This window comes from Setaria viridis, chromosome 2 (genome assembly GCF_005286985.2).
Source record: "Setaria viridis chromosome 2, Setaria_viridis_v4.0, whole genome shotgun sequence".
Lineage (NCBI taxonomy): Eukaryota > Viridiplantae > Streptophyta > Magnoliopsida > Poales > Poaceae > Setaria > Setaria viridis.
The window spans coordinates 1,829,878-1,855,000 of NC_048264.2; the positions used below are offsets into that span (position 1 = coordinate 1,829,878).

The 25,123-nt window shown below is 43.9% G+C and overlaps 2 protein-coding genes across 3 annotated transcripts in view; both read right to left on the minus strand.

The window, feature by feature from the left end:
* Window positions 1-246: 246 nt before the first annotated feature.
* On the minus strand, window positions 247-9,418 carry LOC117845821 (uncharacterized). The gene is made up of 4 exons (XM_034726909.2): window positions 9,332-9,418; window positions 6,439-6,513; window positions 6,211-6,288; window positions 247-2,123 (listed from the first exon to the last, which is right to left on the minus strand). The coding sequence occupies exons 1-4, from the start codon at window positions 9,339-9,341 to the stop codon at window positions 433-435; spliced, it is 1,854 nt and encodes a 617-aa protein (XP_034582800.1). The 5' UTR covers window positions 9,342-9,418; the 3' UTR covers window positions 247-432.
* Window positions 9,419-20,012: 10,594 nt separating this feature from the next.
* The window catches only part of LOC117845514 (UPF0481 protein At3g47200), an 8,688-nt gene continuing 3,577 nt past the window's right edge, over window positions 20,013-25,123 (minus strand). The window contains exons 3-4 of one of the 2 annotated variants that reach the window (XM_034726573.2): window positions 21,216-21,892; window positions 20,013-21,122 (exon numbers count right to left, since the gene is read on the minus strand). In XM_034726573.2, the coding sequence (XP_034582464.1) occupies window positions 20,493-21,122; window positions 21,216-21,892 (1,307 nt within the window). In that variant the 3' untranslated portion in view covers window positions 20,013-20,492. Of the gene's footprint in view, window positions 21,893-25,123 lie in introns of both variants that reach the window. The other variant, XM_034726572.2, reaches the window with a different exon arrangement.

The following is a 25,123-nucleotide window of genomic DNA, read 5'->3' on the forward strand; positions in this document are numbered from 1 at the left end:
ATGTAACCTTCTGTACTGAAACTGAACCATGAAAATTCCAATATATTACAGTTCCCAACGTCTGCCTCAAAAGCTGAAACACTGCACGTGGGCAATCTTGTCCAAGTCAAATTAATTAAACTGAAACAGATCGATAATCTTTATCGGTCGAAAATTGACGAGTGGTTGTGTCAGGACGAAAGAACAGTGGCTCAAGTGCTCAACCAATCCAAAACATAAATACGAAAGACATTTCCCAAAGTAAAGCCCATGATATGACTTCAACTACAACCAAACTTTCTATTGCGGCAGCAAACGGAAATGAGTTTTGGGTGTGCATTGCATGTATAAATGGATCGCAATGCATTATTTGATGCACACGATAACTTTGGTCCACTACTTAACACACTATGACTGAAAAGGTTCGTCAACATAATGACAACGTGAATTATTCTACTGCAAGTGCTTTTGTACCACGGGGAGTGGCAGGATCACTTGCGCAAGTTCAAATAAGAAGAGGAAGCCGGCGATGATGAACGCGGCGAGGTATACGGGATCCCTGCAGTACTTGTGATAGAAGGACCCCATGAAGTTGCGCGGGTAATTGCAGAGGGTGTGCAGCTCGTGCCAATATGGCTTGAGGTAGTTCCTGTCGTCTCTGTCGATGTCCAAGACCACCCCCTTGCATAGGTTGGCGAAGCCTTGAGCGACCTCCTCGTCGTTCACCAGGAACTGTTCCAGGATCTCTTCGTGCTGTAGCAACTCGACGTCCTCCACCTTGCACGCCACCTGCGACATGAAGACACAGTACGCCGTGACGGGCTTATTGGGTGTCAGCTCCTCCAACGCCATCAGGTTTCGCAGGACCGTCCACGTCATGCCATCAACCCGCAGGCGGGGGACCCACAGCGTGCCTCCTTGAAGGCGCACGTCGAGGAAGGTCCACTTCTCATTGTCCTTGAAGACCCGACGCTTGAACCGCACGTTGCCGTACTTGCAGTACTCCGTCGCGCGGCGCCACCGACTCGTGCGAGGGCGTGCAGCGTTCTCTTCCATGGCCGGAGGTGGACTAGTTGGCTGCAAGTAGAAGTGCAATAAGTGCAGCAGGTGGGATGGCAGCGGCGTCAGAGGCGGAGCCGGCCGCCGGTGCTTGCTGATGTAGAGCTGTGCCTGCAGCACCTCCTGGACATAATCTGCTATGGGTTTCAGGACGGAGCTGGTGGTGGTATCACCTGTGACGCGCTCATGGATCTTCTGTAGCACGAAGAAAGGTATCTGGTTATCAGCGAGGAAGACGGTGTCGCGCACCACCGTGTTGTTGTGGACGCAGGAGCTGGTTATTATTCGATTTGGTGTTTGCGTGGACGACTGTATCGCATTGTTGGTACCATGAGGGGTGCCATTATGAACATTATTTTCAATGGTTTCTTGATCATTTCCTGTTTCTGTTGACGCCGTTGTATTGTTGCTCGATGCAGGCGTCCCATGATCTGAGGCGCCACTGTTTTCTTGATCACTTCCTGTTGGTGTGGACACCGCTGCGTTGTGGCTTGATGCAGGCATCCCATGAGGGGCGCCACTATTGACATTATTTCCACTAGTTTCTTGATCATTTCCTGTTGGTGTCAATGCCGTTGTATTGTTGCTTGATGTAGGCGTCCCATGAGGGGTGGTGCCACTGTTGACATTATTTCCACCACTTTCTTGATCATTTCCCGCTGGTGTGGACGCCACTGCGTTGTTGCTTGATGCAGGCATCCCATAAGAGGTGTCATTGTTGACATCATTTCCACCCTTGTAGACCACCATGCAACCGAGCAGGTAGCACCCATCATGCAGCAACATTGTCCACAACTGTTCCGTCGTCATGTGGCCCACCCGCCTGCTGCTGGGATAGCAAGCCCTCACTAGGGGTTCCAGTTCCTCCTTTAGACCCTCAAGACCACCACCTCCCCTTTGCTGCTCGGAGAGCTTCCGAAGGTGACATACAGAATCCTTCTTCTCCTTTTCAATCCCTGAGGACGGGCACATGTCATGGTAAGGGCCGATCGGCACGTCGTGCGGTGTGTAGCTGTTTTCGTCGATGACACTGAGTTGCTTTCGGACCTTAGGGATGACTATTATGCTGGCCTGCACCCCTGTCCCTGCTCCCCAAGCAGTAAAAGAAAATCAGTAAATAAGAATTATCGCACTCACCAATAAATATCTGAGACGTCAACAAATTTCGGCAACATTTTTCTCCTTAATTTTTTTGGGTATGATTTCGCTAGAAACTGCATCTAATCCATCATATATTATAATTATATATATAATAATATGACAATAAATCACAAGTTCAACACATACATAGACTCATTGCACGGAATTGGAGTAAATCGAAGTTATCAGATCCCAATTATAAATATGAAATTTTGAAAACATCACAAAAGAATTTTCCCCTAACCCCATGTCTCTACTGGAGGTAACATCTGAGCATTTCGATCCTAGAACTAATCTGTCCACTACAGCCACCGATTTGAAAATTACAAAAAGAAGTACAGAGTTCTTTAAATGTAAGATCATCACTATACTAGATTGCTAGGTATGACTAGGAAAGATATAAGATTTCAGCTAGATCTTTCGTCTCTATGACAGTTTAGTTCCCTCCAAACTCCCAACTTTGACACTATGCAAAAAGAAGATTCCCCATCAGAGCAAACTTGCGGTACATGCATGGAGTACTAAATGTAGACGAAATAAAAAACTAATTGCACAGTTTTGTTGTACTTTGTGAGACGAATCTTTTGAGCCTAATTAGTCAATATTTGGACAATAATTCACAAATACAAACGAAACGCTACAGTTGCGCATTTATGGTAAAATGCTAATTTTGCTACTCCCAAATTGGAAACTAAACAAGGCCCTATTAACCACTACTTGGGTATGGATGCAACATGACTGAAGACAATATGTCGTACTGTAGGTCATCATGCCAACTTGGAGGGCACGCACGTGCTTAGGTTACTTTGTAGTGGAACTTACATATTACATATGTGGGTTTGAGTTCGACTCAGCACCAAGGCTCATATTTCCTATACTTATTCCAGGATTTAGCCACCCTATTGTTTTCATGGTAGAGGTGACATGAGACCGTGGTCACTTTGTCAATCTTATAATCTACCGGTCTAGTCTCTTAATGGTACTCAAATTTATAGATGATCTTTAATACTTACATCTTTTAACATTACTAGCCCATGTATAGTTTGGGTTGATGTACTAGTAAATGCTAGTTTCAGTAACCAGGAGGGTTATCTTATAATTTTAACAGATAGAATCTATGCTCATCTTCTTCCTTTCTAATTAACTAAATTTTCAAAAATTAAGATAAGTTCTTTGTCAATAGGATGTATTCCTTACAACCTTAGGCATGTATAGGAAAAAAAATGAATTGTGGATGCAGGATAAGAGAAGACTATGTGGCATAAAAAGAACCCATACCTAAAAATTGATGATCAAGATTTTACCATATATTTCCTTTTATTGGTTATTGATTGAACACACACACACCTTTTGGCCTAGACAATTTTGAATCACTGTATTTCAATGTTACAGCTGAGAAAAGGTATGCCAGGATTAAATGTCCAGAAACCTTACTTTAATGAATTCATTTTGATTTATTCTATCCTATTGAAATAAATTAAATAAATAGACCACATGTGGCGCAGCTACCATAAACTCTTTTATTTATTTTTGGGCTCTTATAGAGCATATTCTACTATAACTTGACATTAGAAACTATTATTTATATAGTAAAGTGAAATAAGATAATAATAAACATTCAGGATTGAGGGGCTTGAGTTAATTATTATGGAAGGATTTATTACTCAAAACATATTGTATGAGTTCACTTAATATTTATATTAACAATTCAAAATGAACCAAAAATAAAGAAATTTTCTCGAAATAATAATCGAACTTTATTGAAAAATGGAATTTTCTCACATACAACTAAAAAATTAAACAACTAAAAAATTAAGTATTTAACTCTAGATCATAAATAAAGACAAATAAATTTAGCTTATTCCATGTAAATGACGAAATATATCAAATTCCCTCTTAACATTAATAAAATGTCTAGGGTCTGAGGTTTTGGGATGTTGTAGGACCCATACCACTTGGCTCAGTTCGGCTTTCTGTTGTGCTAGTATCTGCCATAACCTGGCCCATGTCATGGGTTATATCTGAAGTCCTTGCATGTCCACATCACATTTAATCAGTTTGTAGAATAAGTACGAACCATGCATTGATGGACTAATTGACTTGTAACAAATTTAACTATTTATAAATTTTTGACCTTAACATATTAAAACAAGTGGCCTGCTAGGTGCACTTGCAACTTTTACGAACCCAGAGTTGAATTTTGCAATGCCAAAATATACGCTAAACAAAAATTTGGTGAAATAAATTTTTCTACTAATTGGATTCCTACAAAAAAAACCTAGCTAGTATTTTTCTGAGCAACTAATTGTGAGTAACTCCGTAACTTTATTTTGGCATGATTTTTCTAGAAATTGCCTCTAATCCATCTTATATTATTATTATATATATAGTAATGATGGAACGTGACAATAAATCACAAGTTCAACACATTACATAGACTCATTGCAGAAATCGGAGTAAATTGATCGAAGTTATCGGATCCCACTTATAAATACGAAATTTTGAAAACATCACAAAAGAATTTTCCCCTGCCCCCCATGTCTCTACTGGAGGTAACATCTGACCATTTCAATCCCAGAACTAACCGTCCACCACAGCCAACGATTTGAATATTACAAAAAGAAGTACAGAGTTCTTTAAATGTAAGATCATCACTATACTAGATTGCTAGGTATGACTAGGAAAGCTATAAGATTTCAGCTAGATCATTCATGTCTATGACATCTAACCAGTACTTGGGTATAGATGCAATATGAGAGAAGACAATATGTCGTGCTGTAGGTCATCATACCAACTTGGAGGGCACGCACGTACTTAGTAGGTCACTTTGTGGTGTTACTTACATATTACATAGGTGGGTTTGAGTGCCACTCAGCACCAATGCTCATATTTCCAGTACATATTATTCCAGGATTTAGCAACGCTATTGTTTTCATGGTAGAGGTGACATGAGACCATGGTCGATCACTTCGCCAATCTTATCATGTACCGGCCTAGTCTCTCGATGGTACTCATATATATATCTATAGGTGATCTTTAATACGTACAGAATTTAACATTACTATAGCCCATGCACGAGCACGTTTTGATGTACTAGTATATCCTAGTTAATTTCCGTAACCAGGAGGGTTATCTTATAATCTTAACAGATAGAATCTATGCTCATCTTCTTCCTTTATAATTAATTAAAATTTCAAAATTTAAGGTAAGTTCTTTGTCAATAGGATGTATTCCTTACAACTTTAGGCATATATAGGAAAAATAATGAAGTGTGGATGCGAGATTAGAGAAGACTATGTGGCATACAAAGAACCCTCATCTAAAAATTGACGATTGAGATTTTACCATATGGTTCCTTTAATTTGTTATTGATTGAACATACCCACCTTTTGGCCTAGACAATTTTGAATCACTGTATTTCAATGTTACAGCTGAGAAATGATATGCTCGGATTAAATGTCCATAAACCATTCTTATATAAAATTACTTTAATGAATTCATTTTGATTTATGCTGTCCTATTGAAATAAATTAAATAAATAGCTAGATCACATATGGAGAAGCTACTGTAAACTCTTTTATTTATTTTTGGGCTATTATAGAGCGTATTCTATTATAACATAAGTTTCAAAACTGTTTTTTATATGGTAAAGTGAAATAAGATCATAATAAACATTCACGATCGAGGGGCTTGAGTTAATATTAATGAAGGATTTATTACTGAAACAGATTGCATGAGTTCACTTAATATTTATATTAACAATTCAAAATGAAACAAAAATAATGAAATTTTATAAAAATTATAGTCGAACTTTATTAATTGTAAAATGGGATTATCAAAGATACATTCTAACTTTATTTTGGGAAACTTTCTCACGTACAACTAAAATATTAAGTATTTTAAACTATAGATCTTAAATAAAGACAAATAAATTTAGCTTATTCCATATAAATGACCAAATATATCCAAATCGCTCTTAACATTAATAACATGTCTAGGGTCTGAGGTTTTGGGATGTTATAGAACCCATACCACTTGGCGCCGTTCGTCTTTCTCTTGTGCTAGTATCTGCCATAACCTGGTCCATGTCATGGGTTATATCTGAAGTCCCTGCATGTCCACATCACATTTAATCAGGTGTTAGAATAAGTATGAATCATGCATTGATGATCTAATTCCATATAAATGACGGTACCAAATTTGCACTTAACATTATTGATATGCCTAGGGTGAAGTTTTGGGATGTTATAGGATCCATACCACTTGACTCACTTCCTCCTCTTGTGCTGGTCTCAGCGATAAACTGGCCCATTTCAATGTTTATATGTAAAGTCCCTGCATGTAATATCAGATTTATTTAATCCGTAAGCATGCATTGATGGTCTATTTGAATTCCAATAAATTTAATTATTTACAACCTTTTGACATTAACATATAAAAACAAGTGGTCTGCTAGGTTTGCTTTCAACATTTACAAAGCCAGAATTAAATTTCATACACTACTAGAAATATGACCTCTCGTCCCGAGCATTTGTACCTGTTAAGTTTGGATCCGGTACTAATGTTAGTATTAGTACCAGTTCCATGTTTGGGAGCTTCCGGAGACCCTCTAGTACCAGATGGGGGTTGACCTCTAGTACTGGTTGGAGCCCCGACCCGGTACTAAAGGGTGACCTCTAGTACCGGATGGAGCCCCCTTCCGGTACTAGAGGGTCTCCTGTCCCCCCACCGCGTGGTGCGTGCAAACACTTAGATTCTTTTATCCCCCGTCCCCCCACTACGCGACGTGCCCCTCCCTTATCTCTCCTCATCCTCTCTGCCTCCCTCTTGTTCCGTCTGTCTCTCTCCTCTCTCTCTCTCTCCCTTCCTCTTCCTAGCTCCTTGTGCTCTCACCAGCCAGCCCCTTGCCTCCCCTCCCCTCCCCCCTCACTCGTCCCTCACCGGTGGTGAGGAGCGGTGGCAGCGGCGGCGTAGGAGGAGCGGGGCGGAGCCGCGGCGATGGGGCGGGCGGAGGCAGAGGAGCAAGCGGGGAGGCAGAGCAGTGGCGGATGTGGAGGGGAGGCGGGGTTGGAGGACGGCAGGGGCGGCAGAGGGAGGTCGGGGCCGGTGGCAGGCGGAGGGGCTGGTGGGGGCCTCCAGCGGGGCAGCGGGGGTGGGGGGCAGGGGCGGCGCGGGTGATTTCTTTTTTAAAATTTTTTTTAATAACCTCTAGTACCAGTTATTCCAACTGGTACTAGAGGACCCCCCTCTAGTACCGATTGCCTAGTACCAGTTGTGCAACAAGTACTAGAGGTGGGAGGTTTCTAACCGGTACAAGAGGCGTTTTTTCTAGTAGTGATATTGCCATTAAACAAAACTGGGTCAAATAATTTTATCTAGTGATTGGATTTCTACAAAAACAAAGATTTAGCTAGTATTTTTTGTCAATGCAAAGTTGAGCATGCCAAGATTTTGAGAACCACTAATGGAGAACCATTTTTTGCCTTCTTTTAGAAAATGACTGTAAGGGAGGCCCCAACTCTATAAATGTGGAGAACAATGTTTTGAACCTTGATGGGTGCAGTCGTGCACCTGCCACTCCACTACCGCACGAAGAGGTGGTTCCCGGACAATTTTTTTAGGCAAGATAAAGTCGAAGTTGTTATGTGTATGAAGGTCATATCAGCTTGAATTTTTAGTCCAAATAAAGGTCCTATCTTGCTCCTTTTAATTAACTAAAAACAACCTAAGAACTTTCGGCCAGATACATCACCTAGATGATGACATGTTTCTGTTTTCCTATAAATGAAAAGGAACAAATGAATATAAATGTTTCTATTGGTTGGTACAATTCGAAATAAAATGGAGAAACATGAACATTAATTTCTCTCTGCAAGAAAATTAAAAGTAACGAGGAAGTATTCAGTAAATTTTAGACCTGGAAATGGTGTTAGCATCATTTTTTGCAAGCCATTGATGGACTATCCTTCATGTGACAAGCGCTTTGCAATGGGCACTTCAGTTAGTTCCCAAATTAAATTGATATATTTGAATCAATAAAATCGATGAACTTCATTTAAAAAATAATTCAGCACAAAAAATGTTCCTTACTCTACATTAAATATAGATACAAATATTTTGCTTCGTATCTTATCCTTACACTAGACATCCCATACTCCCCCTGTTGATATTCATTGCTAAATTAACTTTTGTAAAACTCTCTCTCTCTCTCTCTCTCTCTCTCTCTCTCTCTCTCTCTCTCTCTCTCTCTCTCTCTCTCTCTCTCTCTCTCTAGCTCTGTGTGCGCGCTTGCTTGCTTGCTTGTTTTTTTGAAGGAACCTCTTTCCAATTCTTACATGCCATCACTGACTTTTTGATGCCTCTGCACGGGTGCCAAAGAAGGTTCGGGTCCCTTAACTGGAACAATTTCTTTTGTTTCACAATCACACATTCTTACAAAATTGCTCAATTAAAGGGTTTAGCCATCCAAGGAAAGAAGGAGAAAAAGATTCTTTGTCTAAAGACTATTTCACATTTCTTTTACTAAAAATTATTGTCGATAATGCTTTCTTACGGAAACTCTACTAATCTAGAGAAGTAGCCGCATCAAAAAAAATTCCGTTTTCCTGTGACATTTGTGTCTTTGGAACTCAGCCGGGGATTTAATCACATACTGTACATAGATATAGTTCCATCCCTTTGGTTTGCATTGGACATAAACATAACAATATTTTATTTGTGGGAGTGCTACGATGACAACGATAGCTTTCTTTTCCGGACAAAATATAGATGTTGTAAAAAGATGATTGAGATTTGGTTGTGATCAAATGATCGAAATGTAGGAATACCTCTTGCATGGGGTGTACAATTGAGATATTTCCATATGCGATTGATGTTAAGATCTAACTAGTTGGGAGAAATAGGCGGCTCTTCTTTAAATTTTGTTTCTACATAATCGTGTCCCACTTGGAATTCCATGAAATCAAAATGAAAAGTTTACATTATTTACCGTACCCTGAAAACAGTTAGAGTAAATAAACCACACATCTTAATAATCTTCTAAAACAGGCAACATCGCTAAAAAATGAACTGCACAATAATTCTCTACAATATCCTAATAAGCATAGTTAATGCATGCAGTACATAACTAAAATTGACGATATTTACTTGTTACCTTGCGCCATTGCACTCGGCAGTGGACGACACTCTCAATGCAAGCTACCTTAGCTTGATCGCTACTGACCCCGGCCGTCTTTGTGATTGGTACAGTAGTGCTGTCGTTGGTTGTTACGGAAGCTCGTTATATACTTAGCCCATCACAACATGCATTTAATTACGTATGTAATTTGTCCACATGAGCCGAAACAAAAAGGTGAAAGCATGTGCAAGCACGAGGGCGTGCAGGCGAATAGACCGGAGCAACTGACAACAGCATGCACAACCGGACTAGAATGTGGCCGGCGGCCGGCTTTATTCCGTTTGCCAGGCCGTTTAGCCCGCTTTTGCGTAACTAATTATATGGACTAGATCTCGTTCGTCCAGTCATTCGCGTTGACGACCCCCATTATTGGTCGTGCTCTAACCATAACCTATGCGTGTGGTCCAAAAAAAGTTGTTTTGTGAAATCAAGGCATGCATACCTGGCCCACACGTATGGCAAAAGGCCGAAATCTGAATTCTGAAAGTGCACACCAGTTTCGCTATTACGTATCGTACTTAGGCCTCTGGAGAAACTCCCGCCAAAAATCACAAGAGTACGTAAGAATGCTTCATGCATGAAACCATGTAAAATCATTTTCAGACTACACGTATTTTTTTAAGGCAAGAAAAAGGCAAATTAGATTACGAGTAGTGTTATTAGAACATGCTTTCCTATTCCAGTGGCAATATAGAGTCCGATGCGACTACCTCCCTTTTTTTTTTTATCTTGCGAAATAAATTGAGTTTCTACGAAATTTTGCCTGCGCGGCGTGAAGGCCGCACCATCGTCGTAGCCGATTGGGTTGGCTGGTTGGCCTGGGGCTCCTATCTGGCTCGTGGAAGCCGATAGCAGCCATGGCTTAGAGCTCAATACCTGACTTAGTTCCTCGGTTGGTTCATTTTCTGCAACATTTTCTTCAACCTCGTCCATTGTAGTATCTGCAAAGGTACCACCTAAAGCCTAGTTTAAAATGTTGTTACCATCACAATCTTCTTCTTCACCATCTTTCATTACAACTCCTGTTTAGACCATAACAGACCCGACATGGTTTCACCTGATCCGGCCTCCCCCTCCTGATGGTGGGCCCCACCTTTTTCCCTCAGACCGAGCATGCGAGGCCCGGTCCAGATGTGTCTTGCCCAGCTAAGCCCATCTGAACCGATCGCCCAGCAGCAGCTCGAAGCTGAGCGTTGTAGCCAAGCTCCGCATTGGCATGCGCGCCACGGCCGGCCTCGTGTCCTATGCCTATTTAAGGTAAGGTCGAGCCCCACTCGCCCTCCGGCTGCTCCTGCGCTCTGCCTTTGAGCTGCATCGCCGCCGTCGAGTGAGCCGCCAAAGCCGAGCACCGCTGCCGGAGTTGCTCCCCGATTCACCATGTCCGTCGTCAATTGGAGGAGACCATCGCTGCCTGGAGCCTCGCGTCATCGAGCCACATCCAGCTGACCCATCCTCGGTGCCTGTCATTCGCCGTAGCACCACCGCCGTGTGAAGAACCGGGCCGCCGCCATCCTCCGATGCCGGGCTGATTTCGAGCCGCATCAGCACCTCTCTGCCGCCGGTGAGCACATTCGCAGACTCCCCTCCATGTCCTCTATCTCGTGTGCCAACGACTTGAACCCCTAGCTCGACGAATCGCCAGCCATGCTCGGCGTTCAAAGCCAGCATCCATGGCCAGAGCTCTTTGAGCTTTTGCAATTTAGACCCTGAGATGTCATGTTTTGTTTCAAAACTTGTTGTCATGTTTATAGACTTGCTTTTATAATTAAAATCTAATTAGAGTTCTACCTCATGTTTTTCATATTAAAGTTAATTTCATTAATGTTTACTTTACATGCTTTTCTAAATAAAAGCTAATTAGGTTATATATCGGTTTTTCATAACCTAATATCAATTTTATTAATGTTCAATACTGAATCAACTTTTCTAAAATAAAAGTTGGTTAGGATTTTACACCGGCTTTTATAAATAAATATTAACTTGATTAATACCAACACAAATATGTTTTCAATAACATTTAGATGTTTCACCTCGTTTAGCCTTTTTAAAGTTAAATGCTGAAATAGTATAATTTATACTTCAATATTAATAATTAAAATATAGTTAGGTTATAACTCGGTTTTTCTTAATCATTGATGAAATGACTAATGTCAATATGAATCTATTTTCTAAATAAGGTTTATTTAGTCCAACACGACATATGTGTAATTCAATTAGCTGTTTTCACATTTCTAAAGTTAAGTGTGCAATTGATATAATTTATAGATGAACATTTATAAATAAAACTTGATTAGGATTTACCTAGTAGTTCTATATCTACATGAGTAGTTTTGTGCCGCTCATTTCCCTATCAAAGTAGTCTTATCATGTTGTTTCATGTTCCTCTTAAAATCATGTTAGCCAGCTCATAGCTATTCTTAGTTCTCCTTCTTAGTTGTCTCTTTTTGAGTCAGCTACGTTCTTTTAGTTCTTTGTGGCCAAATTTTCGCAGCCATCTCATTAGAGCCAGTCTTGTTAGTCTGTTTCTCTACCGACTAATTCAGTTTAGCTTTGACTAGTTTGTTGTCCATGCAGCCTAGTTGTTCTCTTTGTAGATTAGTTTCTCCTAAACCATAGTGTAAGCTTTTCTTCCATGCTAGTCTGTTTTCGTTGTTCTTGTTCGTTTCACCTTAACTTGCATTACCAATGTGTCTTACTTGTTGCTTGTTTTTACATCAAAGTAATTGACAATTTGACTAATACCTATTAGAACCAGTTTTCTAATTAAAAGTTTACTAGTTTTATAACACGGGTTTTCATATAAAATGTTAACTTGACTAATTCTTGTTCAATTAGTTTTCTAAATAAAAGTTGATCATGTTCTATCCCGATTTTCCTAAACTAAGATTTAATTGATTAATTCCTATTTATAACTAGCTTTTCTAAATAAAAGATACCTAGTGTTATACATCGGTTTCAAAAATGAAGTTAATATGCTTAATGCAACATCTCTCTTTTTAGAGCATTTAAAAATATGGATTTTCTAAAGTTTTTCTTTAAACTAAACCTAATCCCTTTTCCCAAACATTCAAAACTCTTTTTGCAAATAAAACTTGCATGAAACAACAGCATATGTGTTGCCTTAGGAATATTTCTTTCCTCTATATAATATCTGAATTTTATCCAATTATTAATCCTATTTAAATCCTATGATAACTTCCTTTGAATATTACTCAAATATAATATTCAAACTCTTGACCCGTCCTCTCATCATTAAAGTCCTAGAAACCTTTTCAAAATATTTCTTTCCCTAGAAACCATAAATTTAATATTCAATTATAATTTGAATATTAAATATATTCAAATGTCTATTTAATATTTAATATTCAAATATAATTTACGATGTTTCGAAGTCAGCCACCTCGAACCCGATCTATTCTATCCGGTAGTGTTCTTTGGTGCCAAAGGTAACTAGCAAAACAACCTGTCCGAGTGGTACAACCACATTGCCCGGGGTAATCCCGTAGAATGGAGAGTTCATTCGAGTGAGCACGTCAGTGATGTCGAGGCCCATCTTCCTCAATTGGAGCGGTCTAACTATTCCTAGTCTGAGTAGAATTGAGGAGTCCTTGTTGATTACAACTTGTAAAACGGTTTTCTTGCAGGGCAAGACCTCCCCATCCTATAAATATAAAGTGCCACGGTCGATTGAGGGCATCCAATCAATCAAATACCAATCTATCTTTTACTTTTACCTTTCTTTCCTCTTTGTCGTACTTTTCCAACCCCATGTGCTGTTCTTCTCCTATCTCCATGGCATGAGGAGGTGCCCTAGCTGGCCTACCGAGCCTTAGGCAACCCAAGGTGCGCCTGCCCTGAAGGGATCCCTCTCGGGCGGGCCTTCGTTGGATCCTCGCCAGGCTCCCTGGCGAGACCGGTATGATCAACCTGCCTTATCGGTCTGACTAGCCTCCGCAACAACGCAACAAGGAGCATCTTTGCGGGCTGCACGTTCAGTGCTCAAGTGTTTGGCGTGACGTGCATCAACAATCCCTATAAGAATCTGTGTGTTTGCTTTTGTGTTTTGTTTACAGAGAGAATCTGCATGTGTATTCGTGTGTGCTTTGTTTAGCTAAGCGCCTAAGCTATATTGGTTAGTTCTTAATTCTACATGCGAGCTGTCAGCACTCAGCACCCTTTACAGGGATGTTTGTTTTTGTTTTAAAATTGGCCGTGGTTTGGGAAGTGCCCCTCACATGCTACTCAATGGAGATGCGCTCGTGCCCTTTCTCTCTAGATTCGCAATGGAGATTTTTCTATCAAGAAGGGTATGCATTTGAGGATGCAACACGTGATGAGATTCACAAAAAGGGAAATTAGTGACTACTGAGTGTTCTAAGTTTTGGATAGGTGGTTGATTGATCAAGAAGATCGGCAATACACATACATAGATATGAAAAAAAAACTTGTTCATAGGGAAATATAAACTTTTATTAGTTTATAAATTGGTTTTGCTATTCACCAGCCGGGAAATTACAAAACCTTTTTTTCTTTCATTTGATTCAATTCAAGTGGATCAACAAAAAATATGGATCATTTGAAAAAGTGTCCACACGTTCAAAACTACCCTGCGACGCTTCCCTTTGGATACAAGGCTGAAATAATGGCCATGCCTCATATGAACCATATGGCCTGTGCAGTAGTCATAGTTGACGACATGGCTCCATTGCCAAGTTAACATGTTCAAAGCTTAAGCATACAAATACACAGGAAAAATTCGTGTATTTTGTTGTGTGTTCGACAGATTCTATAGGCCAGCCCTATGGACCTTGGGTGCTGGCTGCACAGGCTAGTATCTCCATGTTGCCGTGGAGACCCTAGCCTATATATGTAACCCCGATACTTTGCATCAATCAATCTATTATTTACGAGCCATATTGCTTTCATTGTGGATATGGAAAACTCACTACTATAGACGAGCCCTTTGCCACTAGGCTATCACCAGTTTTGGGTGAACCGGTGGTGATAGCGTATCACCACCGGTCTGTCGTCCGTTGATCTATCTATGATCCCATCAGAAGGTTTGGACAATCCTAGATATGGGACTGTACACCGAGACGTATGAGATATGGAGACTATGGTGCAGGACGGCGTGGTCTACGTGGAGGACAAGAACTAGATGAAGATTAGGAAACTACTTGTAGCAAATAGAGTAGGTCTCTCTAGTCGAATCGGACTAGTATTCTTGTAAACAACCAACCTGTAACCCTACCCCCAGCAATATAAGGCGTGGTAGGGACCCCCTACAAACAACTTCAATCCATTACAATACAATCAACACACAGGACGTAGGGTATTACGCTATTTAGCGGCCTGAACTTGTTTAGATCATGTGTTCGAGTTCACCGTCGAGTTCCTGATCTAAGCGAGCCCCATGCACTAAACACTACCTCGGGCACCTCCTGGATAGGTTGCCGGGTCTAAATACCGATAGTTAGCATGCCAAGTAGGGGATCTCGCTGAAGATCCACCAGCGAACTCAATAGCTCAAGTCATCATCAAGTCCACCATTGCATTCGAAGTGATCGCGGCATTCATCTTCGGCTCTTGGGTTTGCATCGTAGATGGTGTTGGAAACTTCCACCGCCACATTATGCCAGCCCCAGAGGAGAAGCAGTACAACATCAACCTTCATCGCCAAGCTTTAGAGGATTTCGTCAAAAAATTCAACGAAATTTTCGACCTACTTAGAGGCTTGCAGAACGAGTTCGAGTACAACTCGACTTCTCCCACTAGTCGAATTGGTTCCCACGAGCTGACGCTTAAGCCATCGTGTGAATCAGTCTACAATACAAGTCGATTTCCGTTCGAACTCCAAAACTCGGGTGCTGTCTACCAAGACACCCAATCCAGATCACAATTCAACTCGAATTTGTTTAAGGACCTCAACTACTACTCAGATTCGGATGAGGAGACTCCATTATCAGGTACACAACAAGGCTTGGTTATCACATCTCTCCACAAGGCAGATTCATCTACTGACCATGAAGCGACCTGCTCTCGCCAAGGACGACGAGTCATGCCTTGTTGTCTACCTTGACACTCTCCCGTACCAGGAGGGAACCCCTCTATCGCCCATCTACAAAGAAGGCGGCTCCACAGAGATCATCACGTCAAGTTCGGGTAGTTTTTCTCCGAAGCGAGAACTCTTCGCCCTCTTGACCGCACGAGAAGGCGATGGTGAAGAACCACCGGAAAGGAATCCATGACGCAAACATCACCTATATGAGATGTCACAGGATGAACTTACCACCAACGTAGAAGGAGAAGAAACTGAAGCTCAAAAGAATCGACGATGAGCAAGAAACGCTGCAAGAGCAGAGCGTCGCTGCCACCTTGCAGCTGAACTACCCATCATGAACTTGGATCACATGTTTGAAGTAGTTCATTGACCTGATTACTTGGGCAATGCCACAAACCAATTACACCATGCAACTGGCTCAGCTGGCAGAGCACACATACAGGCAACTCGATCAACAAAGCCCAATACATTTGGTTCGCCACGCCTCATCCCAGCATGGCAGTAGCCATAGACAACCAATTCAAAACGAGGGTGCCTCAATTGAGGATGCTAAACCAAGCCAAAATAGGGCAGAGGGAAGTCGGTCGGAACCCTCAGGAGGTTGCAGCCGCCGTGGGCCCTACGTAGACCTTGAACCCTAGTACATGGCCTCCGTCAGAAGATCAACAACAGCCGCGACACCCGTACAATCATTAAAGGGCACCGCCATGAGCGTAAACAAAAAGTTGAGTACTTGAGAGATGATTCTGTGGGTTCCCCACCTTCTCAAAATGAGCATGAAAGATGGTTCTACCCGACAAATTCAAACCTTCGGGTATCACCAAATAGGACGGCAAGCAGGACCCAGTCCAATGGCTGCGGTGCTACTCATTGTTAGTTCAGGTAGCGAGAGGAAACGATGACACCAAGGTCATTTACTTCCCCATCTGTATGGAGGCAGGACCACTCACATGGCTCAAATCCCTAGAGAAGAACTCCATCGACACGTGGAAGCACCTAAAGGTGGCATTCACAAACAACATCGCAGGGGAAATGCAACGTCCTAGCAACAGAATCGACTTGTCTCAAGTCAAACAACAATAAGGGGAGACCCTGCGCAATTATCTACGCCGTTTCTTTGACAAGAAGGCCACTATCATGGACATCATAGAGCGTGATGCCATAGATTGCTTCCAGAATGGTCTCTATGACCATCGAATGTTCCAAGATTATTGCAGGAATGCCCAAAAGATATCAAGTCTCTCAAGATCATGATTCAAGCCTAGGCAGATGAAGAAGATAAGGAGATCGAGAGGTTCAAGTCTAGTCATAATAGGGGCTAGAACAACAACAATTAGAGTAATGGCCAGCGCAACAACAAGAACCGTAACGATCGCCCCAATAATGACAATCAAAGCAACTACTCAGGTTGTCATAATCGCAAGAGAAAGTCAGACAATACTGTTGCGGTGATGTTCCAGTCCTCAAAGAAAGGTAGCAAGAATCAAGAAAGGACTCCATTCAATGAGCTCTTAAAATAGTGCCCATGGCATCCACACCATAAGCACTCTGCGATGGATTGCTATAGCCTGTGCAGAGTCATGAAAGATCTGCTAGAACCTTCTCGGGCAAAGGACAAGGGCAAGGCCAAAGAAGACAAAGATGATGGTAGCAACGGTAAATTCCAAAACCCATCCAACACCGTCAACGTCATCTTCGGCGGCACACCGGGTACTGCTTCAAAGCGGTCCTAGAAATTAACCCTCCAAGAGATTATGTCCATTGAACAGGCAACGCCTACATTCCTCAAGTGGTTCGAGGTGCCAATCACCTTCTCCAGGAAGGATCAGTGGACTAGTTTCTCTGACCCTGGATGCTATCCTCTCGTCCTGAACCCAGTAGTCACAGGCTCTCATCTCACAAAGTACTCATTGATGGTGGTAGTGGTATCAACGTACTTTTTCACTAAGACTTTGAGGAAAATGGGCCTCGACGTTACCAATATGCTCACCCTGATGAACTCTCCGTTCTAAGGATTGTTCTAGCCAACGTGGTTGTACTCCTTGGCCAGATGGTTTTGCTAGTTACCTTCGGGACCAAAGAACACTACTGGACATAGTACATCAATTTTGAGGTAGCTGATTTCAAAACTGGACATAGTTATCTTTGCCGCTTCCAAGAAACTGTCCCTATCAGAACTTGAGATACCAGAGAAGAAGTCAGGGGCAACCAAGGTCAAGCCGGCAAGTGAAGTCGATATCAAAGCCATTGACCTTGAGACTGCTGATAGCTCCAAGATAGCCCTGATTGGCTCAGGGCTGGATCCCAAATAGGAAACCGCGTTCGTCAGCTTCCTTTAGGCCCACCAAGACATTTTTGCATGGAAGCCATCAGATATGTTGGGGGTGCCTAGCGAGTTGTCAAGCACTCACTAATTGTGGATACCAAAGCTACGCCAAAACGACAATGACTACATCGATTCACCCAAGATAGAAGAGAAGCAATCAAAAAAGAGTTGGCCAAACTACTCATGATTGGATTCATAAAAGAAGTCTATCATCTAGAGTGGCTGGCCAATCCCGTCTTGGTGCGGAAGAAAAACAACAATGAGTGGAGGATGTGTATCGACTACATAGACCTCAACAAGCACTGTCTAAAGGATCCCTTTAGGCTTCGTAGGATTGATCAAGTCATTGACTCAACGGCTGGATACGCTCTATTCTGCTTCCTCGATTGCTACTTGAGGTATCACCAGATAGCCCTCAAGGAAGAAGACCAAATCAAGACCACGTTCATCACCCCATACGGAGGTTTCTGCTACACTACTATGTCCTTCGCGCTAAAGAACGCAGGCGCCACCTATCAACAGGCCATCCAGGAGTGCTTCAAAAAATAACTACACCGCAACGTAGAGGTGTACATGGATGATGTGGTTGTAAAGACTAGAAACCTCGACGACTTGATTGCGGATCTGGAAAAAAAAACTTTCGCAAGCTTGCAAGAGTTCTGGTGGAAGCTAAACCCAACAAAGTGCGTGTTTGGCATACCCTCCGGAAAACTACTTGTGTTCATCATCAATCACCAAGTAATTGAAACTAACCCCGAGAAGATCTCCGCAATCACCAACTTGCACATCCCATCGTGCATCAAGGACGTCCAGAAACTGACTGGATGCATGGCGACCCTCAACAGATTCATCTCAAGGCTTGGAGAACGGGGACTACCCTTCTTCAAACTACTCAAGTGGCAAGATAAATTCCAGTGGACCAAGGAGGTAGATAAAGCCCTTCAATAGTTGAAGGACTTCTTATCAAAGCCACCGGTCCTCACGGCACCTAACCCTAATGAAGACTTGCTGCTCTACATTAGCGCGACTACCAATGTTGTCCGCATGGCGATGTGGTTGAAAGACTAGAACCAGGCCATGTATACAAAGTACAGAGGTCCATCTACTTCGTCAGTGAGATGTTGTCGGATTCCAAATCCAGGTACCCACTAGTTCAAAAGCTACTATATGCAATAGTACTGACCTCGCGGAAACTACGACACTACTTCCAAGAACACAACAACTCCATCATCATAGACTTCCCCTTGGGAGAAATCCTCCACAATCGAGATGCGACAGGAAGAACCTCCAAGTGGGTAGTAGAACTCGAAGCATTGTCCCTAGAATTCAAGTAAAGGATTGCCATCAAGTCACAAGCACTAGTAAATTTCATGGCAGAGTGGCGGCAAAATCAAGTACCAACGCCAGCAGAGCACCCAGAGCATTAGGTCATATATTGTGATGGATCACTCAAGCTCGAGGGCGCCGGCGCAGGAGCACTCTTAATCTCTCCCAAAGGCAAATAGCTGAAATATGTTCTGCAAATCTTCTGGGAGGTGTCCAATAATGAAGCTGAATACGAAGCACTTCTGCACGGGCTCCGCCTGGCAATCTCGCTGGGAATCAAGCGATTGTTGGTCTACGGCAACTCACTGGTAGTCAATAATCATGTCCACGATGAGTGGGACTGCCACAAGAACAACATGGATGCGTACTACCTGGAAGTACACAACCTAGAGAACAAGTTATCTGGTCTGGAGTTTCATCACGTGGCTCCTGATAATAACGTAGCCATAGGCATCTTATCCAAGCTTGAATCTACTCGTGCTCAAGTCCCAGCCGAGGTCTTCATCCATGAACTACACAAGACATCCATAGTGGAGCCGGCGCCATCAAAAACCACACGGGTATTTATGGTGACCCGAGTGCCTTTGGATTATTATGGCACAAAGTAGGTCCAAGTTGGTAATTGGGAGTTGAGATACAAGTCGGCTAAATTAGTGCCAAAAAAACATTATTAATTTGGGAGTGTCAAAATTTTGTAGCGGGTCCCATGCACTAACGAATAATAAAATTGCATTATAGTTCATAAGGATCTCAATGTGGAATAAAATTAAACATGATGCTTGACTAGTTTTAATTGGGCAATGTAGATCTCACATATGAGAGACGTGGATTTTTTTATGCTCAAGCAACACACGTGTATATATTTAACTACTAAGCTAATAAAGAGAAAAAGAAATTTAAATTTTGACAAACAAGAAAGGGAAATAAAGCTTGAACAAATCAAATTAGAAAACAACCAAGCTTTGTTGAGCACTGATGAGTATCAGAAAATCCTTAGTTGAAAAGATCACAGAAATAAACATATTAGGGGCTATAGCAGCGCATATATACAACTGATGAGTAAGGGCCTCTTTGGAACATATGATTCCCAAAACGTACAAATGAAAAAAAAAATAGAGTTACATGAAACTTGCAATACTACATGAATTCAAAATGCAGGAAAGTTTATGTAGTAGCCTTTGGATACAACACAGGATAAACACAGGAATTCGAAGCGAGAGAGACACACACATAAACACACATACAGGAAAGTTTTCATAAGGTCCTCCAGAATTCCTATGGATTCATGCATCCCATAAGAATTCCAAGGAATTTAAGGGTGCAATCCTTTGTTCCAAAGGGTCACATAGGAAATTTTCATATAGGATCGAAATCCTTCAAAATTGCTATGGTTTTCCTTTGCTCCAAAGGGGCCTAAACTGACACTAATGTTTTGGTGGTTGTCCGCCGCGGCTAGAGCTAACTGCATAGAACGTTTGCGTCACTTGACATGCGATGATGATGAGAGCCACTAGTAGTACGATGATGATCACTATGTTCTTAAACTGGCAGAACCATCCCATGAACCTGTGCACGCGGTTCTCGCAGCGCTCCTGCATCTCGTGCCACATGGGCATGAGGTAGTTCCTGTCGATGTTGTCGACGTCCATGACCACTCCCTTGCAGAGGTCGGCGAAGCCTTGAGCGACCTGCTCGTCGCTGGCGAGGAAGTGTTCCACGATCCCTGAGTGAACCAAGAGCTTCACGTCCTCCACCGTGCCTGCCACCTGCGACATGAAGAGGCAGTACGCCGTGACAGGTCTCCGGGAGATCTGCTCCTCCAGCGCCATCAGGTTTCGCAGGACCGTCCACGTCATGCCATCAACCCGCAGGCGGGGGACCCACAGCGTGCCTCCTTGAAGGCGCACGTCGAGGAAGGTCCACTTCTCATTGTCCTGGAAGACCTGACGCTTGAACCGCACGTTGCCGTACTTGCAGTACTCCGTCGCGCGGCGCCACCGACCCGTGCGAGGGCGTGCAGCGTTCTCTTCCATGGCCGGAGGTGGACTAGTTGGCTGCAAGTAGAAGTGCAATAAGTGCAGCAGATGGGGTGTCGGCGGCGTCAGAGCCGGAGCCGGCCGCCGGTGCTTGCTGATGTAGAGCTGTACCTGCAGCACCTCCTGGACATAATCTGCTATGGATTCGAGGGCGGAGCTGGTGGTATCACCTGTGACGCGCTCATGGATCTTCTGTAGCACGAAGAAAGGTATCTGGTTCTCAACGAGGAAGACGGTGTCGCGGACGACGGTGTTGTTGTCGCCGCCGCTAAATGAGCCGCCGTCTTGGACATCTCCCCCTACTGTTTGCGCCGGGTCTCCGTCTTTACCAGTTGAGCTATGTGCTAACTTCTTGTCGGCATTATTTCCTCTCTGATAGTCCACCATGCAAGCGAGGAGGAAGCACCCATCACGTAGCAACATTGTCGACAGCTCTTCCGGCGTCATGTGGCCAACACCATCGGGGTAGCAAGCCCTCGCTAGGGGCTCCAGTTTCTCCGCTAGACCCGTAAGACCACCTTTGATTTGGTCCTCTGAGAGGCTCTGAAAGAATCCTACACAGCACAGCTTCTCCTTTTCAATCCGTGGGGACGAGCAACTCGCATGGTAAGGGCCGATAGACACGGAGTGTGGAGTGTAGCTGTTGACGTCGCCGGCACGGACTTGATCACGGACCTTGGAGATGAGGACACTTCTGCTCCACCTGCGTCTCCGTGCCATTTCAGCTTCTTCGGTCATGGCTTGTTTCCCTGCCTCCAAGTCGGTGTCAACATGTGGGACTCGTGCACCTGCATGCAGGAAGTAACTAATTAATCAGCGCATAGCGTGCGAACGTACCACCAACGACACCATATTTGTTTGTTGATGAGGACAACAGATCTGTGATCTGACTAGAGAAAATAACAATTAAACGGAAATAATGCTGCAGCATCAATCATGATGCTAACGTGCACTAGCCTATTAAGTGGTCGACCAACCCAAACTAAGAACTTGATTCTCCGAATAACGCTGTCCAAGTTGGTAGAGTGATAGTAGTCGTTGTAACAAGATCGATTAACTTCTACTCACCTGATGACCACAGGGAGAGCGTATCAGTGGTCATGTGTTTTTGTGCTATTTTTTGTGTTTTTGCTGCAACTAAGATCTGCATGGGTGTTATTTTTTGTGCATGGTGTTTTTGCATGTCTTAGTTGCAGGAAGAAGCAGTGACTCTTTGTGGCTAGGCTAATCGTTTGTGTCTCTCAATCTTTTTCTTTTTCCTGGTCTAATCAATCATATTGCTAACAGAGTACTGAACAGACTGAGGCCCTTGCATTGTCCCTGTGAGCGACTCGGGGGGCGGACGCCACCGAGCCCCCGCTGTCCATGCGCCGCCACCAGCGGTGGCCTGTCGCTCCCCACGGCCAACGAGCCTCCAATCTCTTTACTAACCCCCGCCCCCCCCCCCCCCCCCCCCCCCCCCCCCCACACACACACACACACACGCACGCACGCACACACCCAAACAAAAACCCAATGTAGCAACGTCTGCTGGTGGGCCCACAGGCCACAGCAGCGATGATGGCGGTGCCACACGGCCTGGCATGACTGCAACGGCATGGGCCTAGGGCGAAGCGGCTGCGGCAGCCCATGGCCTTGCACTGCTGTGGCGGCGTGTGGCCTGCCAGGCTATGGTGCGAGGCGTGCGACTCTGGCATTCCCGTCGGTGCATCCGGTGGCCAGTGGCACAGATGTGACGAAGCCGTGCTAGGGACGATGGTCGGTGACTGCAGTCATATTTGGCGTTCTTGTAACAGGTGCTCAGAAACTCATCATGCGGCGACTGTGATACGGAGCGCACTTCATCGATGCCATTGGGTCTCAGGTGCTTCAGCCTCCCGTGATTGGCAATGGCGTGGTAAGGGATGCATCTCGTCGACCCTTAGGGCTATGTTGTGGTGGGCTAGGGTACGCTGGTGAAATCCATGGTGATGATGCCTTTGGGCATCATTTTCCTTCTTGGATGCGTCACCTATACATCCCGATCCCACCCCATCACAAGGTCTCCAGGTGAAAATTTTATGTCGGTGGGCAGCAGCGGCTATCGTCATTTCCACGATGGAGGTGTCATTTTGTAGGCTTTTTGAGTGGTTATGCACTTCATGGCGGTATTATGGTTTCCCAAATCAGATTGGGCAAGAGCTATTGCTATCTTGCTTAATTCCGCTGCATAGTGGAAGTGTGGATTGTTTTGTTGCTGTCTTGGTTTGGTGGTCAGAGCGTCAATCAACGGATGGAGTTGTTTCAATTCCTCGTTGTTGGGATTTGGCTCATGCTGTGGTTCCGCTTTCACTTGATGTGAAGGAGTTGGATTTTGAAGGCGATTTTACCAAACATACCATGAAGTGAGATTACTAGAGTAGCTTGTTGGCAATTTTAAGTTTCTTTTTTCTTTGATTTCATTACTTTTCTTTAATACATCGTATCTTCTAATGTCTTGGGTACATGTTCATTTAGGATCTCTAGAATTTTATCTTCGGTAATGCTACAGACCGAGTATCTGGAGCACTTGCTTGTCTACGCACCCGAAATTTGTTTGGTTCCAACCTACCCATCTTATGTGCAAGTTCACGTCCACACAGCTCATCTCCCTCCACGTTCTTATCCATTCCCTTGCCCCCAGCGCTCTCTCTATATATATACTTTGATTCACCTGCCGCATCGCATCTATTAGCATCAATGGTCGTCGAGGCTGCCAAAGGACCGCATCCACTAGTAAAGGACTGACCTTCCATCCAGGAGCTTTTGTCCCGGTTGATTTTGGACCCGAGACTAAAGTGCTTTTAGTCCCGGGTCAAAAATGAGGCACCAAAAGACATCGATGGGAGGGGCTTTAGTCCTGATTGTAAAGATCTAGCACTGACACCCCCCTATCGCGGTTGAAAATTCCAACCGAGACAAAAAGCCCCCTATCCCGGTTGGTAATTCCAACCGGGACAAAAGATTCCAGTGAGGGGCGACAGCGGGACAAAGGCAGGGCAGGGGCGCGGCCGGGCGGCCAAGCGGCGGCGGGCGGGCGACCGATGGGCACGGGCGGAGCGGAGGCAGGTGCGGGCGGATCCGGAGCGGAGGCGGGCGGCCGGCGAGCGCGGGCGGGCGAGCGGCAGCCGGGCGCACGGGACGGCGCGGGTGTTTTCTTTTAAAACTTTTTAGTCCCGGTTGGTATTACCAACCAAGACTAAAAGGACCTAGAGCTAAAGGACCTCCTTTTATTTTAAAAATTTAGTTCCAGATGGATTTTCAGAATCTTTAACTAAAAGTCCGTTTTCCACCCCGTGACTGCTGACCTTCCTGAGGAACTCCAGGCCCTTGTCTTCTGGCTCCTTATCTCTAGCAACTACAAGCATCACTCCCTTGTCTGCTGCTGTTGGCTCGACGTCGAGGCCGGCTTGCGCTTTGTGCAGGGCGCCGAGCCTTGCTGGTGGCTGCCTGCACCTTCCCAGGCCTGCTCGCGCGCTTTTCCAGACGTCCCCCAGCTCACTGGCGCTCATGTGTGCTTCCGACCACCACGCCAAGAGCATGGACTTGACCCTTGCGCTCAAGGTGATGTTGCAACGGTCCAAACTAGATGTTTTCGTATAGTTGTTTTGTTTTGTTTCAATTTTCTGTTGTTCTTGTGGGTGATTTTGTTCACTTCCTGGGTGTTGCAATGGCACGATATGCATATTGCGAACATGTATTTGGTTTTGGTCCAGTTGTGCACATAGTACAAAAACTAGGACATGTATGCAATAGGTCAATTCTGTTCATCCGTATATATGGATGTTGCACTGAAGACATGGTTAGCCTTCTTCATCCCCTCTTGCATCTGTATTTGTCATGGAAATATTTTTCTTGATGTTGCATAACCCATGTATGTGGCAAAATACGGGGATGACTTGTGGCTAGGGGTGAAAGGCCAACCAAGATCGGATATAGCTGGTTTTCCGCGAAATCTATTTCAGTAGAGCGTATGATGTCGATGGCCCGAGGTAGAGCAC

Coding starts and splice junctions, on each gene's coding strand:
- LOC117845821 (XM_034726909.2), bottom strand. Junction 6,289..6,438: donor AGGAGGAAGTGAGTCAAGTG/GTATGGATCCTA, acceptor GTGGACATGCAG/GGACTTCAGATATAACCCAT. Junction 2,124..6,210: donor AAGACGAACGGCGCCAAGTG/GTATGGGTTCTA, acceptor CTTGGGGAGCAG/GGACAGGGGTGCAGGCCAGC.